General features: G+C 40.6%; 1 protein-coding gene across 1 annotated transcript in view; it reads right to left on the bottom strand.

Moving 5' to 3' along the window:
• Window positions 1–8,089, bottom strand: part of LOC132819072 (cystathionine gamma-lyase-like) — a 50,074-nt gene extending 41,985 nt beyond the window's left edge. The window contains exons 1-2 of the mRNA XM_060830409.1: window positions 7,772–8,089; window positions 1,800–1,881 (exon numbers count right to left, since the gene is read on the bottom strand). Of these exons, the coding sequence (XP_060686392.1) occupies window positions 1,800–1,881; window positions 7,772–7,948 (259 nt within the window). The 5' untranslated portion in view covers window positions 7,949–8,089. The remainder of the gene's footprint in view (window positions 1–1,799; window positions 1,882–7,771) is intronic.
• Window positions 8,090–18,958: the final 10,869 nt, after the last annotated feature.

Genomic DNA, 18,958 nt, shown 5'->3' with positions numbered 1-18,958 from the left:
TTCTTCATCCATTCGAGCACCTCAACATTCTTTTATAATCCTGTCACCAGAACCACGTCCATAAAGTTTTATGTATGGTCTAACCAAGGTTTGGTATCGGTTTAGCACAACTTGTCCACTTTTCAATTCTACCGTTCTGGAAATAAAACAGTGTTCAGTGCCTTTTCTGGCTTTTTTGTGGCACAACTATCAAGATCAATAAGATCATGCCTGAATCACTAAACCAACTCTACACACTGCCTTTGCAATTTGCCAAGAATTTTAAATAGTACTTTTGCCCTCAAGATCAAAAGATAGTATCCAGTCTTCCAGGACTCAAAAAATGCCCAACCTATCAGAGTGAAGTAATTTCTCATTTCTAAATGGTTCTACTCTTAACTGGAAATGGTGATATTGGTTTGTAGACTTTCCAGTCAAAGGAAGCCACCTTTTAGCATCTATCCTCTCCAGCAACAAGGAAATACACAGGAACCTCAAATTATCCAAACGAGACAGGCAGGCACTATTTCATTCAGATAACTGATTATTTGGTTAATTAATTTATTGCCTCTCCTCTGGGGCTCGGGAGTTTTCGATCAAGTCTACTCCCTGTTCAGGAGGCAAGGCAGCAGCACAGCACATACGAGTCCCCACCCGCCCCGATCCCCAGCCACTCTGATCCTGTTCCCAATCCCCCCCACCACCCACCCACCGTGCGACTCTTGTCTGCAGCCCCACCCTCAGCCAGCCCCCTCCCCCAGGGAAGCCAGACTGGACACCAACAGTAAAACTGCTGCTACATTTCTGGGGTAAGTCTCCAAATAGCACACATACATAACTTTTTAACTGCAACATTTTGACAAGTTCCATCTCTGCCTGTACAGGACAATGTTAGAGAGATTATCTGGGGAAAGGAGACCCACCCTTACATAGAAGTCCAGGGAAAGTGTGGGGAGAGGGAGAGAGAGAGGACAGGTGGTCAGTATTTGGAGACAGTGCCTGGGCTCTCATCTACATCCAGGACTGTAGATTCCCCACACTGTGGAAACAGGTCCTTTGGCCCAACAAGTCCACATTGACCCTCTGAAGAGTAACCCACACAGACCCATTTCCCTCTCACTAATGCACCTAACACTATGGACAGTTTAGCACATCTTTGGATTGTGGGAGGAAACCGGAGCACCCAGAGGAAACTCATGCAGATACAGGGAGGACGTGCAAACTCCAGAGTTGCCAGAGGCTGGAATTGAACCCGTGACTCTGGTGCTGTGAGGCAGTGCTAACCACTGCACCACCCTGAAGATTGTTTTTAAATCGATGTAAACAAAACACACGATCGGGTTGAAACAGCTCTTTCACGTAATGTTTCTATCGTAACCTCAAGATCTCCTTTGGAAAATTGATCTTCAGATAATTGGTTGCTAATTGGGGAGCCTCAATCTGAACAGTTTTTGTTCCTTTTATATAGCACTAGTGGTAAATACAGAACCTTTCATGCATGCTCAGAGAGGTTAAAGAAATGACATTAACTCCAAAATGAGTGTTCATGGCAATGCCATGACCTCCCTTTCTGCATGCCGCTCACGTACATCTTAATTATTTACCACAGTGACATTTGATGCACATTTCAACATTTTTGAAAATGAGTCTCACCATGCCCAATTTCACCCGCATCCTAGTATTTGACATCGACAAAGAAACTTGCGCATTTCTCCAACACTTGAGATATTTATGTCTAGAGACGAAAAGAGCCGTTATATCCAAAAACGTGCTACTCCTCCCACAAAACAATTCAAAATATCAGGTACTGCGTGGCTTACAGTATTTTGCTCCATCAACTGCTGCAACAGCTTTCTCCAAACAATTCCGCGTAGGATTGCCACTGCGGCTGTATTCAAAGCCCTGCAGAAAAATCCAGTAACAGACACTTTAGCAACATAATAGATCCACACAAAAAAAAACTTTGCAAATGAAACAAAACAAATCCTCTGCCACGTGCAGTTAAAAAGGGAACAAAACCAACATTAGTTTCTCAAATGCCTACAGTTTCAGTCTAAGTGCAGCATTCACCCATTGTTAGCCATTATCCTTGGGCTGCTGGAGAACCATTTCGCTCCCATTACCAATTCTATCCCTTCTCACTCAGAAGTCTAAAAATAACTCGATGTGCCAACATGTCACAAGCTGCTTTGCCATCTCCCAGACACCATCTCAAAATGTGCCTGGTTAATCTCTCCTCCCTATTCCAACCCCGCACTGCTCTCTCTCTCTCAAATGATCAATAATCACCATTTTATTCTCCAGAACATATTGCTCAAACAAATCTCATGTTGTCAATGACAGATTAAACTATTGACATCCTTCCATTAACAGAAGCCAGCTGCATTAATTTCAAGAGCCATCTGTCTTCATAACTCAACATTGGGATAATCCCAAGCACCTTTTCAGACCACAACTGGGAATACTGTGAACAGTTTTGAACCCCTTAAAAGCAAAAACTGATATTTCTTCGTTCATTTTAAAATTGTCCAAGAACTCCTGATTCTGTCCTTCTAAGCTAACATTGGTTGAAATTTGCAACCATCAGTTTAGCTTCCCTTCTGGGTGCTTTAACAAACTCTATATCACCACTAATTTTGCCAAATACATGATATCTGATTGCCTTATTTCGGAGAAGCAATCTTTTACTCAATTTCTATATTATAGGCAGCCCATAGAAGGAACATTAGGTAGATACATGATATGGAGGGATTTTGAGGGGTGGGGGGTTGAGTAGGTTGGGTTTTTACGCATTGGAATTTAGTAGAATGAGAGATAACCTTACTGAAACATTAAAAAGGTATTTTAAAAGAGAACTTGACAGGATAAATGCTAGAAGGTTGCTTCCTATTGGAGATTCTAGAACCAAAGGGTATAATCTCAGTAAAGGGGCGGAGAAATATTAACAAGATCAACATTAAAGTTAGAGAGACTCTTTTCAGTCTAATAATGGCAGGGAAGCTGTTCTTCAACCTGCTAAGTATTTGAGATTCTGTCTCATGGAAGTTTTTGACAAACACTACTAGGGTGGGATGGGTTTTTGGATATTGGCAGTCTTTTTGCAGCAAAAGCAGGACTAAATGGAATCCATGATGGTTTAGACTGTGCACACAACGTCCTGTAGTTTCTTGCAGTCCCAGGCAAAGTAGCTGCCATACGAGGCATTTATGCAAGCACACAATATGGTGCATCTGTAAACGTTGAGGGTCCTTATGGACATGGCAAATTGCCTGAACTGCCTGAGGAAGAGACATTGTCAAATGCTGCAAATGGCACAATCATTGCTTCTTCTTGTCCAGCTCCGTGCAACTATCTACATCAGCATTGTAGGAGATAAACCACTATCTTTCTTTGCTCATTTTAAATATGTCCAAGAACTCCTGATTCTATCCTTCATAAGCTAACATTGGTTAAGTTTGCAACTATCATTTTAGCTTCCCTCTGGTGCTTAAACAAGCTCTATATCGCCACTAGTTTTGCCAAATCCTGATATCAGATTGCCTTATTTCAGAGAAGCAATCTTTTACTCAAAATTTCTAAACTAAGGGTTTGGTTAAGAAAAAGGAAGCCTGTCAGGTATAGACAGGATGGATCAAGTGAATCCTTAGAGTATAAAAAGGTAGTTGGAGTATACTTAAGAGCGAAATCAGGAGGGCAAAAATGGGACATGAGGTAGCTTTGGCAAATAGGGCTAAGGAGAATCCAAAAAGGTTTTTACAAATCCATCAAGGACAAAAAAAAAAGGTAACCAGGAAAATAATAGGGCCCCTCAAAGATCAGCAAGGTGGCTTTTGTGTGGAGCCGCAGGAAATGCAGCAGATAATAAAAGACTATTTTCCATCAGTATTTAATGTGGAAAGGAACATGGAAGTATTAGAATGTAGGGAAATAGATGGTGATATCTTGCAAAACATTCATATTACAGAGGAAGTGTTGGATGTCTTGAAATGCATAAAAGGTGGATAAGTCCCCAGGACCTGATCAGATGGACCCTAGAGCTCTGTGGGAAGCTAGGGAAGTGATTGCTGGGCCTCTTGCTGAGGTATTTGTATCATCAATAGCCACAAGTGAGATGCCAAAAGACTGGAGGTTGGCTAATGTGGTGCCAATGTTTAAGAAGGGTGTTAAGGACAAGCCAGTGATCCTGACCTCAGTGGTGGGCAAGTTGTTGGAGGGAATCCTGACGGACAGGATTACATGTATTTGGAAAGGCAAGGACTGATTAGGGATAGTCAACATGGCTTTATGCGTGGGAAATCACATCTCAAACTTGATTGAGTTTTTTGTAGTAACAAAGAGGATTGATGAGAGCAGAGCAGTAGATGTGATCTGTAAGGCATTCGACAAGGGTCCCCATGGGAAACTGGTAAGCATGGTTAGATTTCATGGAATAAAGGGGGAACTAGCCACTTGGATACAGAACTGACAAAGGCAGAAGACAGAGGATGGTGGTGGAGGGTTGTTTTTCAGACTGGAGACCTGTGACCAGTAGAGTGCCACAAGGATCAGTGTTGGCTCCACTACTTTTTGTCATTTACATAAGTGATTTGGATGTGAGCATAAGGGGTACAGTTAGTAAGTTTACAGATGACACCAGAAATGGAGGTGTAGTGGACAGTGAAGAGGGTTACCACAGATTACAACAGGATCTGGACCAGATGGACCAATGGGCTGAGAAGTGGCAGATGGAGTTTACTTCAGATAAATGCGAAGGGCTGCATTTTGGGAAAACAAACCTTAGCAGGACTGATACACTTAATGGTAAGATCCTAGGGAGTGTTGCTGAACAAAGACACCTTGGAGTGCAGGTTCATAGCTCCTTAAAAGTGGAGTCGCAGGTAGATAGGATAGTGAAGGCAACGTTTGGTATGCTTTTCTTTATTGATCAGAGAATGGAGTACAGGAGTTGGGAGGTCATGTTGCAGCTGTACAGGACATTGTTTCAAGTGGTCTAACCACAGTGTGCACTTCTGGTCTTCTTATCAATGATGTTGTGAAACTTGAAAAAGGCTTAGAAACGATTTACAAGGATGTTGCCAGGGTTGGAGGATTTGAGCTATAGACAGGTTGAATAGGCTGGGGCTGTTTTTCCCTGGAGTGTCGGAGGCTGAGGGGTGACCTTATAGAGATTTATAAAATCATGAGGGGCATGGATAGGGTAAATAGACAGTCTTTTCCCTGGGGTTGGGGAGTCCAGAGCTAGAGGGCACAGGTTTAGAGTGAGAGGGGAAAGATATTAAAAAAGAGAGACCTAAGGGGCAACTTTTTCATGCAGAGGGTGGTACGTGTATGGACTGAGCTGCCAGAGGAAGTGGTGGAGGCTGGTACAATTGCAACATTTAAACGGCATCTGGATGGAGAAATTAATAGAAAGGGTTGGGAGGGATATGGCCAGGTACTGCAGGTGGGACTAGATTGGGTTGGGAGCTGGTCGGCATGGACGAGTTGGACCAAAGGTTCTGTTTCCATGCTGTACATCTATGACTAACTGAAGTTCGGAAAACTAACCACAATTTTTAGTTATCAAGGAAAGCATCAGCAGTTTTATGCCCATGGACAGTCCTAGTAGTAAGCAACATTAATTCAATTAATTGGTGAAGTTACAAAAGATACAATCAAGCCAGCCTGATGTACAGAAACTTAGATCATAAAACAAAGCACAGTAGCTTTTTGTCCCATTGTAACACTGAAATAAAGAATACACTTAGCACTAAAAAAGGTGCTTAAATGAATTTTTTGGCATCAATGTAACAGGCAGAAAGTTTTGCTTTTAAAAACAATTAGACTTTTGAATGAACTTAAATGCTCTAAAAAGCTGATGATACCTTCAGTGAATGCAGACAAACCTTAGTATCCAGTACACATATGGTACAATTTTACAGGTCACAATGTGTTCACACATCAAAATTAAAGCTTGTTCTTCGTTATATTAGCCTGTTCAGTTTTACAGTGGTAGCCCTGGAGAGGTTGGAAGGAAGCAAGTGAACCCAACTTTACATCAGGAAGCCAGCAGCCCATCTGCTCATGCAGGAAAGCGGAGGGTTGGTTTTGTACATTGTCTGATTCAAAACATGGTGCTAGCTATTGAGCAAAAAAATGCTAGTTTCAACAGTTTCCTATAATTAAGCATTGTGTGTTTAAAAACTCCAACCATTCTGTTAATGATTAGTGCTTTCCTTGTTCGAGCCCTCAGCCAGATAAATATAAATTTTAAAAAAAGGTCTTTCCCCACAGAACTTCTCCTTGAGTTCAATTAACTATGTTTCCTAAACCAAATTAGGTTAGCCTCAAGATTGATCACAAATGCTCACCTCAATGAGCATGCAATTAATTCGGATGCAGATTTGAAATTTAAGTCAAAGCAACATTTTTTTCTTCAAAAATGTTTACTAATACATGCTTAAAAGATTAAAAAGTAACAAGTTGTGCAATTTGTGAAGGTTACAGGGAACAAAAGTTTAATACGTGTACATGGTGAGAAAAAAATTGTTTTCTTTGCAGGTGTGCTGACACTTATGAACATTTATTCGTTTAGAAGTGAACATTTTGCAGCTCTAAAACTTTAAGTTGGTCAACAAATTATTATTAATCTTAACATTACAGGGTAGAATGATTAAAACATTCTTGCTAGTTATGAACAGATGGTAAATTTCCCATTTGAAACAGCTTTTTAATGATTTTAGCTCAGGACAGAGTATTGGTCTTGACTAACACCACCCCTAGTCTTCAAGAGCCCTATTTACACAGCTCACTTAGAAGTCAATGTCTCATCAAAAGGGCACCAGTTTGTACAAAACAGCACTTCCATCAGTACTTTGTGTCCTTCTGCAATGTTCGACCTTGCAACTTTTGATAAAGAGCTAACATTACCAACGGAGCTAAAACAACCATGCCTACCCATGAAGAGTCTTCACAGTAAGAGAATGTACATACAGCTGAATATGTCTATCTGTAACTGCTGCATACTAAAATACTTGTTTAACTTTTTATCTCCATTAAAAGAAAAACCACATTAACATTCATTGCTAGATTTGTGTTTAAGTGATACAATTTTACTGATATTAAAATTGATATTAAAATCATCTTCTGAAAGCTGAGAAAGAAGCATTAAAAAAGGGATAAAAGGAAGAAGAGATGACTTTATTCGATTCACCTCAAAACAAACAAAGAAGGAATTCTTGACCAGATATTTTCTTTTAGGCTTCACTTCCTTTTTAGTGAGGAAATACCATAGTTCCTAGAATCTCAATCTGATCTCTTCGTGAACTGATTCTCATAGAGGGCTTGAGAAATCTGCAGTTCATACTAAAGCCAAGTTTTGTAACTACGAAACATGATTTACTACACTAACACCAGTTTCAGCACCCACATACAAATCAATCGGTTCTCGCGCTTTATTTTCGACCCAACTGGAAGTCAAATAGCATGGGGGAGAAAACGTTCACCAAATATGCAGAACAAATGAATTTGGTCTCAAAATGACGAGCGAGTCACTGTAATACTAAAAATAAAAGTAAAACATATTTAAAGCACACGCCAAAGTTTATATCGCTGGTAAGCCATCTTTAAAATACAGATCAATTATCAGCATATTAATAATGCACTTGCTCCCACCTCAGCCCCCAACCGCTTTAATAGAATCAAATAAAAATCTAGGTTGATGAAATCTAAAGAGGAGTCCGAGGCGTTTGCCTCTTCATAATAGTCGAGACTATTACTGGAAACCGAAAGCGGTCTTGCCATTCACACTTACTGCATGCTTTCCCGGCGCATCCTGTTTAAAGGTAGTAGACAGTGATATTGGAGGCACCACTGCCATCGACGTCCACTGTTCGGCATCCTGTCCCGCATGAAGTGCCTGGGTAGAAAAATGCTCAAAAGGTGGCTGGAATCCGCTCTCCAACCCGCCTTTCTTGCAATCGCCAGACATCTTATTTTGCTCAGTTTTGTTACAATAACCTTGCCCAGAAATTAATACACAACCCGCTTTCGATAGGGCCAAGCTCAAAATACACGAGCCTCCTCTCTTCCTCCAGTAGCACTCAGTTCATTGGCAAGCGCTGGAGGCGGATTTCTCCCCCTCGTGACTGAATATGTAAAACAATCATCTCTTAACCTTTTAAATGCCGTAAACTTCTACCATAACCGTAGATATAATACTTTCTCTGCTCCTATTGGCCAGATAGAACATGCACGTTCGTCAACGCAAATAAAATGATCTCATAAAAATCGCCATTTCAAAAAAAAGTTACCACATTATTATCAAATTCATTAAACCTTTTTGACCAAAGCAACGGGGAACAAATGGTTGTATAACAGACATATAATTCGCCCATAAGCTTCCTGTGTGTGTATTTTGGTTTGATAATTTTGGATGTTAAAAAAATTTTAAACACAATGACCCTTACCAAGATCTTGGGGACCTAGGAGGACAATCAAGGAACTGTTTCTCCTTCACCAAGCAGTTTGAAGATTCTGAGAGTTTCAGTATCTGGAAGTGTAAGTTAGAATAGTTCAATAGTTTGAGCTGGAGGGAGAGACTGAATCGGCTTGGGCTGTTTTCCCTGGAGATTCGGAGGCTGAGGGGTGACCTTATAGAGGTTTATAAAATCATAAGGAGCATGGATAGGGTAAATTGGCAAGATCTTTCCCCTGGGGCGGGGAAGTCCAGAACTGGAGGGCATAGATTTCAGGTGAGAGGGGAAAAATTTAAAAGGGACCTAAGGGGCAACTTTTTTATGCAGAGGATGGTGCATGTATGGAATGAGCTGTCAAAGGAAATAGTGGGGGCTGGTGAAGTTACAACATTCAAAAGGCCACTAGATGGGTATGTGAATAGGAAGGGTTAAGAGGGAGATTCCTGATGAAGGGCTCCTTCCCAAATCGTTGATTCTCCTGCTACTGAAGAAGGGCTCCTGCCTGAAACGTCAATTTTCTTGCTCTTCGGATGCTGCCTGACCTGCTGTGCTTTTCCAGCACCACTCTAATCTTGACTCTAATCTCCAGCATCGGCAGTCCTCACTTTCGCCCAGGGTTTAGAGGGATATGAGCTAAGTGCTGGCATTGAGACTAGATTAATTGAGGATATCTGGTCAGTATGGATGAGTTGGTCCAAAGGATCTGTTTCCCTGCTGTATATCTCTATGGCTTATGATTTGAGTCTTGCTGAAAAGAAGACATGTTTTGTTGAAGCTTTTCCTCTTGCACTCATCAGGAAATTTCACAAGTATACCAGTTCAACATTTATACTGCACATAAACAAATAGTAATTGATTGGCAAGTGAACTCTTACAGGTAGAGGTATGGCAATGGAAAGGGCATCTACTCATATTAATCAATAGTTAGCATTATTTGTTATTTTTCTTAACCAGGAAAGTTGACTCTGACTAATCAGGACATTGCCCTGAGAAATGAATTTGTGAATAGTGTCACATATTTTGTTGAGATGAAAATGGCACAGTGACTGTATATGTTTTAACTGCAAAGAGCAGAATTCCTTGGATTAGTAAGCTCCAGAACATGGAAGTATGTTACACTGAAAGCCTGACTGACAATTCTAAATTAGTTGTCATCATACATCCTTGCACATTCAGGGGTATTCAGCAAATCTTGTCTAATTGCAGAATCAAATATAATGTCATCCACTGTCTTGTGAGTTTGACAAGCCCAGGCTGGTTAATTACTATCACTACGTTGCTTGTTGTGAACAACTGAAGGACATGCTGTTTGATAATATCTGCTAAAGCTTGAGATGTATAACCTACATATCTGGCATTTTACCAGCACTAAAATTCACATACCACTTTGCTAAGCTTTGTGACTGGCAGAAAGTCTTTTTGAAAAAACAACTGGAAGAATTGCAGCTGCTGGAAATCAGAAAGAAAGACAGAAGTTGCTTGAAAAACTCAGCAGATCCGGCAGCATCTGTGGACAGAAAGCAGAATTAGCATTTTAGGTCCAGTGACCCTTCTTTGGAACAGACAACCAAAATCCTTTTTGGCTTGATAATAGAATCCTGTTGATGGCAAATACCACTTCTGCTGCTACTGCATCGATTGCTTAAATGATTGAAATGCTTTAGGGTAATCCAAAGAAAGTTGTGCACTTTTCAGGACCAAAAGTGGCCATCTCATGGCCTTCCATCGGTTTGCACATTATACAAGAAATGATCTGATCAGGGTGGCAATATCTTGCAGGACACCCTTGAATGCCGTAATGCAGCATTACATTTGCTCACCTTGGGCTATATTTATACACTTTACATATTTGCTGGACTTGTGTAAAAGCAGTCGGCTGTTGGGTTATATATATTGTCAGATTCAACCTTCTGTCTCATTGTGATCAAATATATATGGGCTGTCAAATCCACACAAATATCCCTTTATTCCCTACCTTACCTATGACAGGTTTTGCACATGAACTGGCCAAATGTTTGGGTAAACTGCTAGAACCAGTTTTAATCAATTTCCTCACTTACACAAAAAGAATTTTGGGAAAGCAAATCTTAGCAGGACTTATACACTTAATGGTAAGGTCCTAGGGAGTGTTGCTGAACTAAGAGACCTTGGAGTGCAGGTTCATAGCTCCTTGAAAGTACAGTCGCAGGTAGATAGGATAGTGAAGAGGGTGTTTGGTATGCTTTCTTTTATTGATCAGAGTATTGAGTACAGGAGTTGGTAGGTCATGTTGCGGCTGTACAGAACATTGGTTAGGCTACAGTTGGAATATGAGTAAAAAGTGAGGTCTGCAGATGCTGGAGATCAGAGCTGAAAATGTGTTGCTGGTTAAAGCACAGCAGGTCAGGCAGCATCCAAGGAACAGGAAATTCGACGTTTTGGGCCAGAGCCCTTCATCAGGAATGAAGGGCTCTGGTCCGAAATGTCGAATTTCCTGTTCCTTGGATGCTGCCTGACCTGCTGTGCTTTAACCAGCAACACATTTTCAGCTACTGTTGGAATATTGCTTGCAATTCTGGAATTCCTTTCTATCGGAAAGACGTTGTGAAACTTGAAAGGGTTCAGAAAAGATTTACAAGAATGTTGCCAGGTTTGGAGGATCTGAGCTACAGGGAGAGGCTGAACAGGCTGGGGCTGTTTTCACTGGAGTGTCGGAGGCTGAGGGGTGACCTTGTAGAGGTTTACAAAATTATGAGGGGCATGGATAGATAAATAGACAAAGTCTTTTCCCTGGGGCCGGGGAGTCCAGAACTAGAGGGCGTAGGTTTAGGGTGAGAGGGGAAAGATATAAAAGAGACCTAAGGGGCAACTTTTTCATGCAGAGGGTGGTATGAGTATGGAATGAGCTGCCAGAGGATGTGGTGGAGGCTGGTACAATTGCAACATTTAAGAGGCATTTGGCTGGGTATATGAATAGGAAGGGTTTGGAGGAATATGGGCCAGGTGCTGGCAGGTGGGACTAGATTGGGTTGGGATATCTGGTCGGCATGGATGGGTTGGATCGAAGAATCTTTTTCCATATTGTACATCTCTATGACTCTAATTCCTTCATATTTATGAAGACCATACAGAACTTGCAAATCATTGCTAATGAAATATTTAATGTACGTATTTGTCATTCCTAGCCTGTTCACCAAAGTACTACTTAAAGAAACCATGGACATTGTGCTGCAAAACTCTATCATGGTAACTTAGACCCATCACCATTGTCAGAATCAGTATTCATTAAACCTATGAACTCAACAACTCGTGCAGTTCAGTTTCAGCCTATGTGTACCCAGATTCATGGTGTTGTCCTGGGATCTCCACCAAACTCCATGAATGTTAATATCTTCCTTGGATTCCATGAAAAAGATGTGTTTTGATAGAATTTCACATAACCTGCTATATATGGATCTTGTATATTTCCAATATGTTGATGATGCCATTTGATTTGACTTGACTTGATTTCTTACTGTCACATTTATCTAGGTGCAATGAAAAGTTGTTTTGAATGCAATTCGGGCAGAGCATACCATACAAAGTGTGTTAGGATAGTAGATCACAGTAAAGAGTACAAAGTTATGGCTGCAGAGAAGGTGGACAGAGACCGAGATCAACATTAAATTTAAAATTTGAGATGTCCATTCACAAGTCTAATAACAGCAGGAAAGATGCTGTTCTTGAATCTATTCGAAAGTGCATACAAACTTTTATAACTCCTACCTGATGTTAAGATGGTGGAAGAAAGTATAACTGGGTTGGGAGGGGGACTTTGATTATGTTGATTGCTTTCCCAAGGCAGTAGGAAATATAGATGGAATCAATGGATGAAAGGCCGGTTTGTATGATGGATTGGACTGTGTTCGTGACTCTCTGTAGTTTCTTGCGGTCTTGGGAAAGCAGTTGCCAAACCACACTGTGGTGCATCCAGGTAGAATGCTTTTTTTGGTCCACCTATAAATGTTAGTAAGAGTCCTTGTGGACATAGTGATGCTTTTACAATATTTGAATTAATGGTTGCATGTGAGAATTTTCTTAAATGTCGTAATGGGTTCCATCTTGTGCTCAAATTCACATTTGAAATTAAACAGTTCCAATGAGCTCCATTTTCTCAACATCCTAGTTGAGAAATTGTCCAAGAGGTTTTCTAACCACAACTCCAGCTTCACCGATCAGTTCACAAGTTGGAATTTCTACTCTTCCACATGTTTTAGAATTGGCCTTATATTTTAAGTAGGGCTCAAGCCATGTGTTCACCATGCAAACTTGATGCTGAAATAGATTATGGTTTTTAGATTAGATTAGATTCCCTACAGTGTGGAAACAGGCCCTTCAGCCCAACACATCCACACCGACCCTCCGAAGACTAACACACCCACACCCATTTTCCTCTGACTAATGCACCTAACACTATGGGCAATTTAGCATGGCTAATTCACCTGACCTGCATATCTTTGGACTGTGGGAGGAAACCAGTGCACCTGGAGGAAACCCACACAGACACAGGGAGAATGTGCAAACTCCACCCAGAAAGTCGCCCGAGGCTGGAATCAAACCTGGGACCCTGGTGATGTGAGGCAGCAGTGCTAACCACTGAGCCACCCCTTTGTTGGAGATAATCATTGCTTGCTAATTAGATAGCATGAATGTTACTTACCACTTGTCATACCATCCTTATATGTTGGTCAGGTCTTATTTCATTACTGTGAATGGAACTGAACACTGAAATTGCTATCAAAGATCAACTCTTCTGACATTATGATTGAAAGGTCATTGATAAATCACAATTATTGCTTGAAAACTGCTTCATCTCTTCGCTGAAGAGTGTGAAAAGATTGATGAGCTGGTTATGGCTGAATTAGATTTGTCCTGCTTTTTCTAGACAGAACCTACCTTGGAAACTATACATTCTTGGATAGTTTTCTTTCAGATTTGTGGGTTACTAAACAACACTAGCTGTTAAAATTTAACTTTCAAAACTAACACTTGACCCTTTCATGTAAAATAATAATATATGGGATTGGAATCCACTCCAACTGGACCTCATGAACCATTGAAAAAAGAAATAAAACCCAACTTTTGGGACACAAGTACAAGCCAAGCCTCAATGCAAAATATACTGAGTGAGCGATAAATGTCAAACATTCTAATATCATAACAGAATGGATAATACTAACAGACTGGAATTTGGGATGTTATCATGGCTGTAACAAAACATAATTGGCAGCATGTAACTCAATTAAAAAATTGAGGAAGCCACTGTTTTAATCAAGTAGCTCCAGACAATAGCCATTTACTCCTGTCAAACAAGAGAAGAAATCTTTTACCTACGTACCAGGGAGCCGTGATGGGGTTAATCATTTCCAGTTATGGAAACAAATTTATCATTGAGTAGGTCTGCTTGTAGAAGACTAAAAGAATTTAAAAAGCTGCAAAGTACTTACTATCCCACAGGAAGGCCTCAGAAAATGTGTGATAAGGACCATCATAAGAAAGACAAGATTGAAGGTTTGGACACTGCAGTTAGCCTGTCCCAGACCTAGAGTCCACACCAGATGTACCAGCATGTTGTGGATTATTAGTGTATCAACCAAACTGTACTTATCTTGGTCAAGACTGGTGCTATTGGTTGTGGTGGGGAGGTATGGTGATGCAGTCAAACAGATCATCAGGAAAGTCAGCCTGGTTTACAGACCTATAGTTCTCAACAGAAGGGTGAAATGCATGGAGGATTGAAAATTATCAGCCAAATCTTAAGGTTTGGGTCGAAATTAAGTAGGAGGTCGGGACAGAAACACGAGGTTGTGCTTGTGGTTTTTCAATAAAGTTTTTCAAAAAAAGTCATTTTGTGTTTGAATGGGTGAAATCATGGAGGTACTTGAATTGGACAAATCAATCAAGGTACTGTGAAGTGTAATCCAGACGAGCCTAGAAACGTTTGCATCGGGACAATTTTTGTTTATTATAAAATTTTGAAGTCCAAGAACCTTTTTTTGGGGGGTGTGCAGTGTGGTGGAGACTAGCAGGAATTGAAACCACTTCCAAGTGAGAAACTCAGAAATAAGCTACAATATATAAATGCTGTCCAGTTGGTGAAACTGTCAGAAAACAATATTGAATTGCTTTTTAAAAAACCTATTTGCAGTGAAACTCAGTATCTTGAAACCGTGGGAATTATTTTTGCGTACAAAAGTGTAGGATTGGAGTGTTTGAGTCCCTTTAGGAGGTAGGACCTTTAAGTCTTGAGTTAAGAGACAATAGAAAAAAAGACAGTTGTGAAAACCATCACACAATTGTAAAGCACACATGAAAATCCTTGGATATACCTCATCGGGTCCCAATGTCTTATCAATTTAAAGTATTCACAATCCATCCAGGGCTTCTTGCTTATTAGTTCTGAACTTTCTAGAGGCAGGTTCTAGACTAGAGTGGTACTGGAAAAGCACAGCAGTTCAGGCAGCATCTGAGGAGCAGGAAAATAGACATTTCGGGCAAAAGCCCTTCATCAGGAGTAGAGGCAGAGTGCCTGCAGGGTGGAGAGATATTCTTATAGAGAGAGGAGGAAAACTTCTTCAGGGCAAGCATTCTTGCAAGAGGATTCGCAGTAACGTTAAAATCAACTAAGTAAAAACAAGGGCTGCCAATGCTGGAAACCAGATTCTAGACAAGAGTGGTGCAGTTCAGGCAGCATTCAAGGAGCAGGAAAGGTAGAATTTCCTCCTCTGTTACCAGGCCTGGGCAGCATCCTCCCTTTGTAAAGACGGATGCATTCATTTAACACCTCAGGCATGTCCCTTGCCTTCATGTATAAATCTCCATTTTTTTTCTCGCATTTTCTCCTCCTTTAACCACTCTTAGTGTTTATACATATGTATTTTTGTAGTTTCATATGTTCCATGATGAACATTACTGGTTCTAGTTTTCTATACCAGATTTGGCTAACTAAGTTAAATTGTTCAGCTGACCTCATGGGATCATTAATCCAAATATCTGGATTACATGTCCAGTAACATAGTCGCATGCTTCTGCTAAAGGTGACTCGTTCTTTATTATATGCTTGTTTCAGAACCAGTTTGGACCATTGAAGTCCTCCTGCTGGTGTTGTCCTTGATGTAGTTAACAAATGAAACAAGCACTTGCTTGAAATACATTCTGGCCTTGACCAGGGTTTCTGCGCAATACCATTTAATTTCAATACAGAGGAAATCAGTCAAAAAGATGGCCTTTTAAGGAGATTTGGAGCAAAGGCTGAAGTGCTATTCCAGACTATCCATTAAAAAGTAATAAAAAATTATATCCGCTGATTATATGATTCTAAGTTGTGGTAAGAAACTGCAGGGATATGTTTGTGCTAGTTCAGATTCCAACAGCATGTCTCCTCTTAAGGACATTTTTTACAATAGGAGGTTTACTGAGTATGATAACAGAATAACTATACATGTGATAGTATTTTCTCAATTTGAGGCCTTTGAATCAAATTCATGAAATTAGAAGGCCTATCATTCATCATACGCTCAGGTGGTAAAAGAAATTTTCAGCAAACATGCAATCGAGCAACTAGATTGGAGGAGGAACTGAAAGTTAATTTCCTGACTAATCAAAAGTTTACAAGATAATCACAAAATGTTACAATTGTTCATGGGATGACTTGTGTTAGAAAGTTGTTTCAAATTGTTAGCCATTGAGGGATCTATAAGTTATCACTGATGGCACAGTGGAAACCAACAATTAGAAACCTCAACTTCATCCCCTGAGAAAATTGATAGGAAATCAGCAATTATGAAGATCTTTAAGCTTTAGCATACTTAAGTGGTGTTCAAATAGTTAGCAGATAGCCTGGTTCTAGTAGGCATTAAAGCATACTGTATCTAACAAAGGAGAGAGTAAGAACTTCAGATGAGACAGCTAAACTTAACTTATAAAAATCTATGACAATGCTGACCTCTGGTGTCCACTATGGTAGTGAAATCCAACTGCCTTCTAGATGAATAAAAAAATTAAAGAACTACGGATACTGTAAATCAGAGAGAAAAGTAGAAATTGCTGGAAAAACTCAACATGTCTGGCAACATCTGTGGAGAGAAATCAAAGTTAACGTTTCAGGTCAAGTTCTGAGGAAAGGTCACTTGATCCAAAATGTTAACTCTGATTTCTCTCCAAAGATTCTGCCAGATTCGCAGAGCTTTTTCAGCAATTTCAAGTTTTGTCTTCTAGCTGATGTTGATACTGCCAAAAGCGGTTAGTTCGTGTGAGTACTGAACATATGATTGAGTGAAATGCTAATAGGAGGAGGAGAAATAGGAGGAGATGGTTAATGATGAACAACAGTGAGACTCAATATTTGAATTGATGCAAAGTAATATGGAAATTCAGAATATGGAAATTCTGAATTGGAATAAATAATGGATACAGTGTTAAGAAGATTTTTTCTTCAACTGAACTTTACATTTAGATTTAAGAAACAATTGTGAGTTGCTTGGTCATAGAAAGTAGGTGACAATTCATCATTCGTTCAGTGCTATATAATCTACTGTGTATCTGAAATGATAATTTAAGTGAATCTAGTTTTTGATACATTATAAAATATTTATTGATGAGAACATTACTTCTGGCAAACATTGAGCAAGATAGGAAGAAAATAAGAACAGTGCAATTACTCCTAACTACCACCCCTTCATATTCAATGCCTTTACCAATTAAGTTACCCCACTACCAACATGCCAGAAATAGCCACTGGCCAGAAAAATCAACTGGTTCAATCATTTAAATATTGCAACAAACAGAAATTGCTTTAAAACCTTTAAACGTCTGGCAGCATCAATGGGCAGAATGCAGACTTAACATTTCGAGTCTAGTGACTCTTTATCAAAATTGATAGCAGCTAGGAAAATGCGGTAAGAAAAATGTGAGGAGGTGAGCAGATAGGTGGGCTTTTGAGAACCACCTTCATGAGGTGAACGGATACGTGGTTTTTGAGGGTTCTTCTGTGCAGTAATAGTGTCTCTACCTCTGAGCCAGGAAGCCCAGGTTCAAGTCCCACTTGCTCCAGAGTCATTTGAACATGATTCAATTAAAAATAATTTGTATTTGGACTCTGTCTAACCAGCTTTTTCAGCATTTTAAAAGCAGGGTATTTACAGTAAACTTACACAGCAATCAACTCTTTTTCTCTCAGAGCATAGCTTATCCATTCTCTCATACTCTCAGCTTCTCTTCTGTGCTGGTCTACTATCAATAACTCCACTGTTTGCCTACCCCTTTTATATCCCTCTCAAGGTTCCATCTCCATCCCACCTCCACCATCTCTTCAGCATAAATACAACTTTTTCCTAGCTGCTATCAGCTCTGAAGAGTCATTGGACTCAAAGTTAACTCTGCTTTATCCCCACAGATGCTGTCAAACCTGCTCAGTTTCACAAGCAATTTGGTTTTGTTTCAGATGTCCAGTAACCACAATTCTTTGTTTTACATAAATGTTGTAGCTATTAGAATAGGTCATCGCTTTGATATTCTGCAGTAAGTGGCTCATCACACCTCCCTCCTCACCTCCATCCCAGGCACTAAAGGAGCCTTCCACATCCACCAAAGATTTACCTGCGCATCCACCAATATCATTTAATGTATCCATTGCTCCTGATGCGGTCTCCTCTAACTGGGGAGACTGGACCCCTCCTAGCAGAGCACTTTAGGGAACATCTCCGAGACACCCGCACCAATCAACCACACCGCCCTGTGGCCCAACATTTCAACTCTCCCTCCCACTCTGCCAAGGACATGGAAGTCCTGGGCATGCTTTACCGCCGCTCCCTCACCACCAGACGCCTGGAGGAAGAACGCCTCATCTTCCGCCTCGGAACACTTCAACCCCAGGGCATCAATGTGGGCTTCAACAGTTTCCTCATTTCCCCTTCCGCCACCTCACCGCAGTTCCCAACTTCCAGCTCAGCACTGTCCCCATGACTTGTCCTACCTGCCTATCTTCTTTTCCACCTATCCACTCCACCCTCCCCTCACCTTCATCCCCTCCCCCACTCATCTATTGTACTCTATGCTACTTTCTCCCCACACCCACCCTCCTCTCACTTATCTCTCCATGCTTCAGGCTCTCTGCCTGTATTCCTGATGAAGGGCTTTTGCCCGAAACGTTGATTTTACTGCTCCTCGGATGCTGCCTGAACTGCTGTGCTCTTCCAGCACCACTAATCCAGATCCTGACTTTCTAAAGTCTCTCCATCAACTCAGGCATTTGCTGAAGTACTTAGCTGGATGAGTGTCCCTGTAATATGATATGAAAAGCTTGACATTCATTTGATTAAATACCACAACCATTGGCTTACTATCTTCCATTGACAAACCATTGATACAATGTAAACTATCGGCAGAACACACTGCAAAAATTTGCCAAATCTTAATCTGTACCTCAAGCCAATGATCTTGATTGGCTAAGTTAATAAAGACTGGATGTGCATGGGAATATCCTCTCCACATCACATGCCATTCTG

This window comes from Hemiscyllium ocellatum, chromosome 9 (assembly GCF_020745735.1).
Source record: "Hemiscyllium ocellatum isolate sHemOce1 chromosome 9, sHemOce1.pat.X.cur, whole genome shotgun sequence".
In the NCBI taxonomy this organism is placed as follows: domain Eukaryota; kingdom Metazoa; phylum Chordata; class Chondrichthyes; order Orectolobiformes; family Hemiscylliidae; genus Hemiscyllium; species Hemiscyllium ocellatum.
The sequence above is the reverse complement of the archived record's forward strand: the minus strand, read 5'-3'. Positions and strand labels throughout refer to the sequence as shown.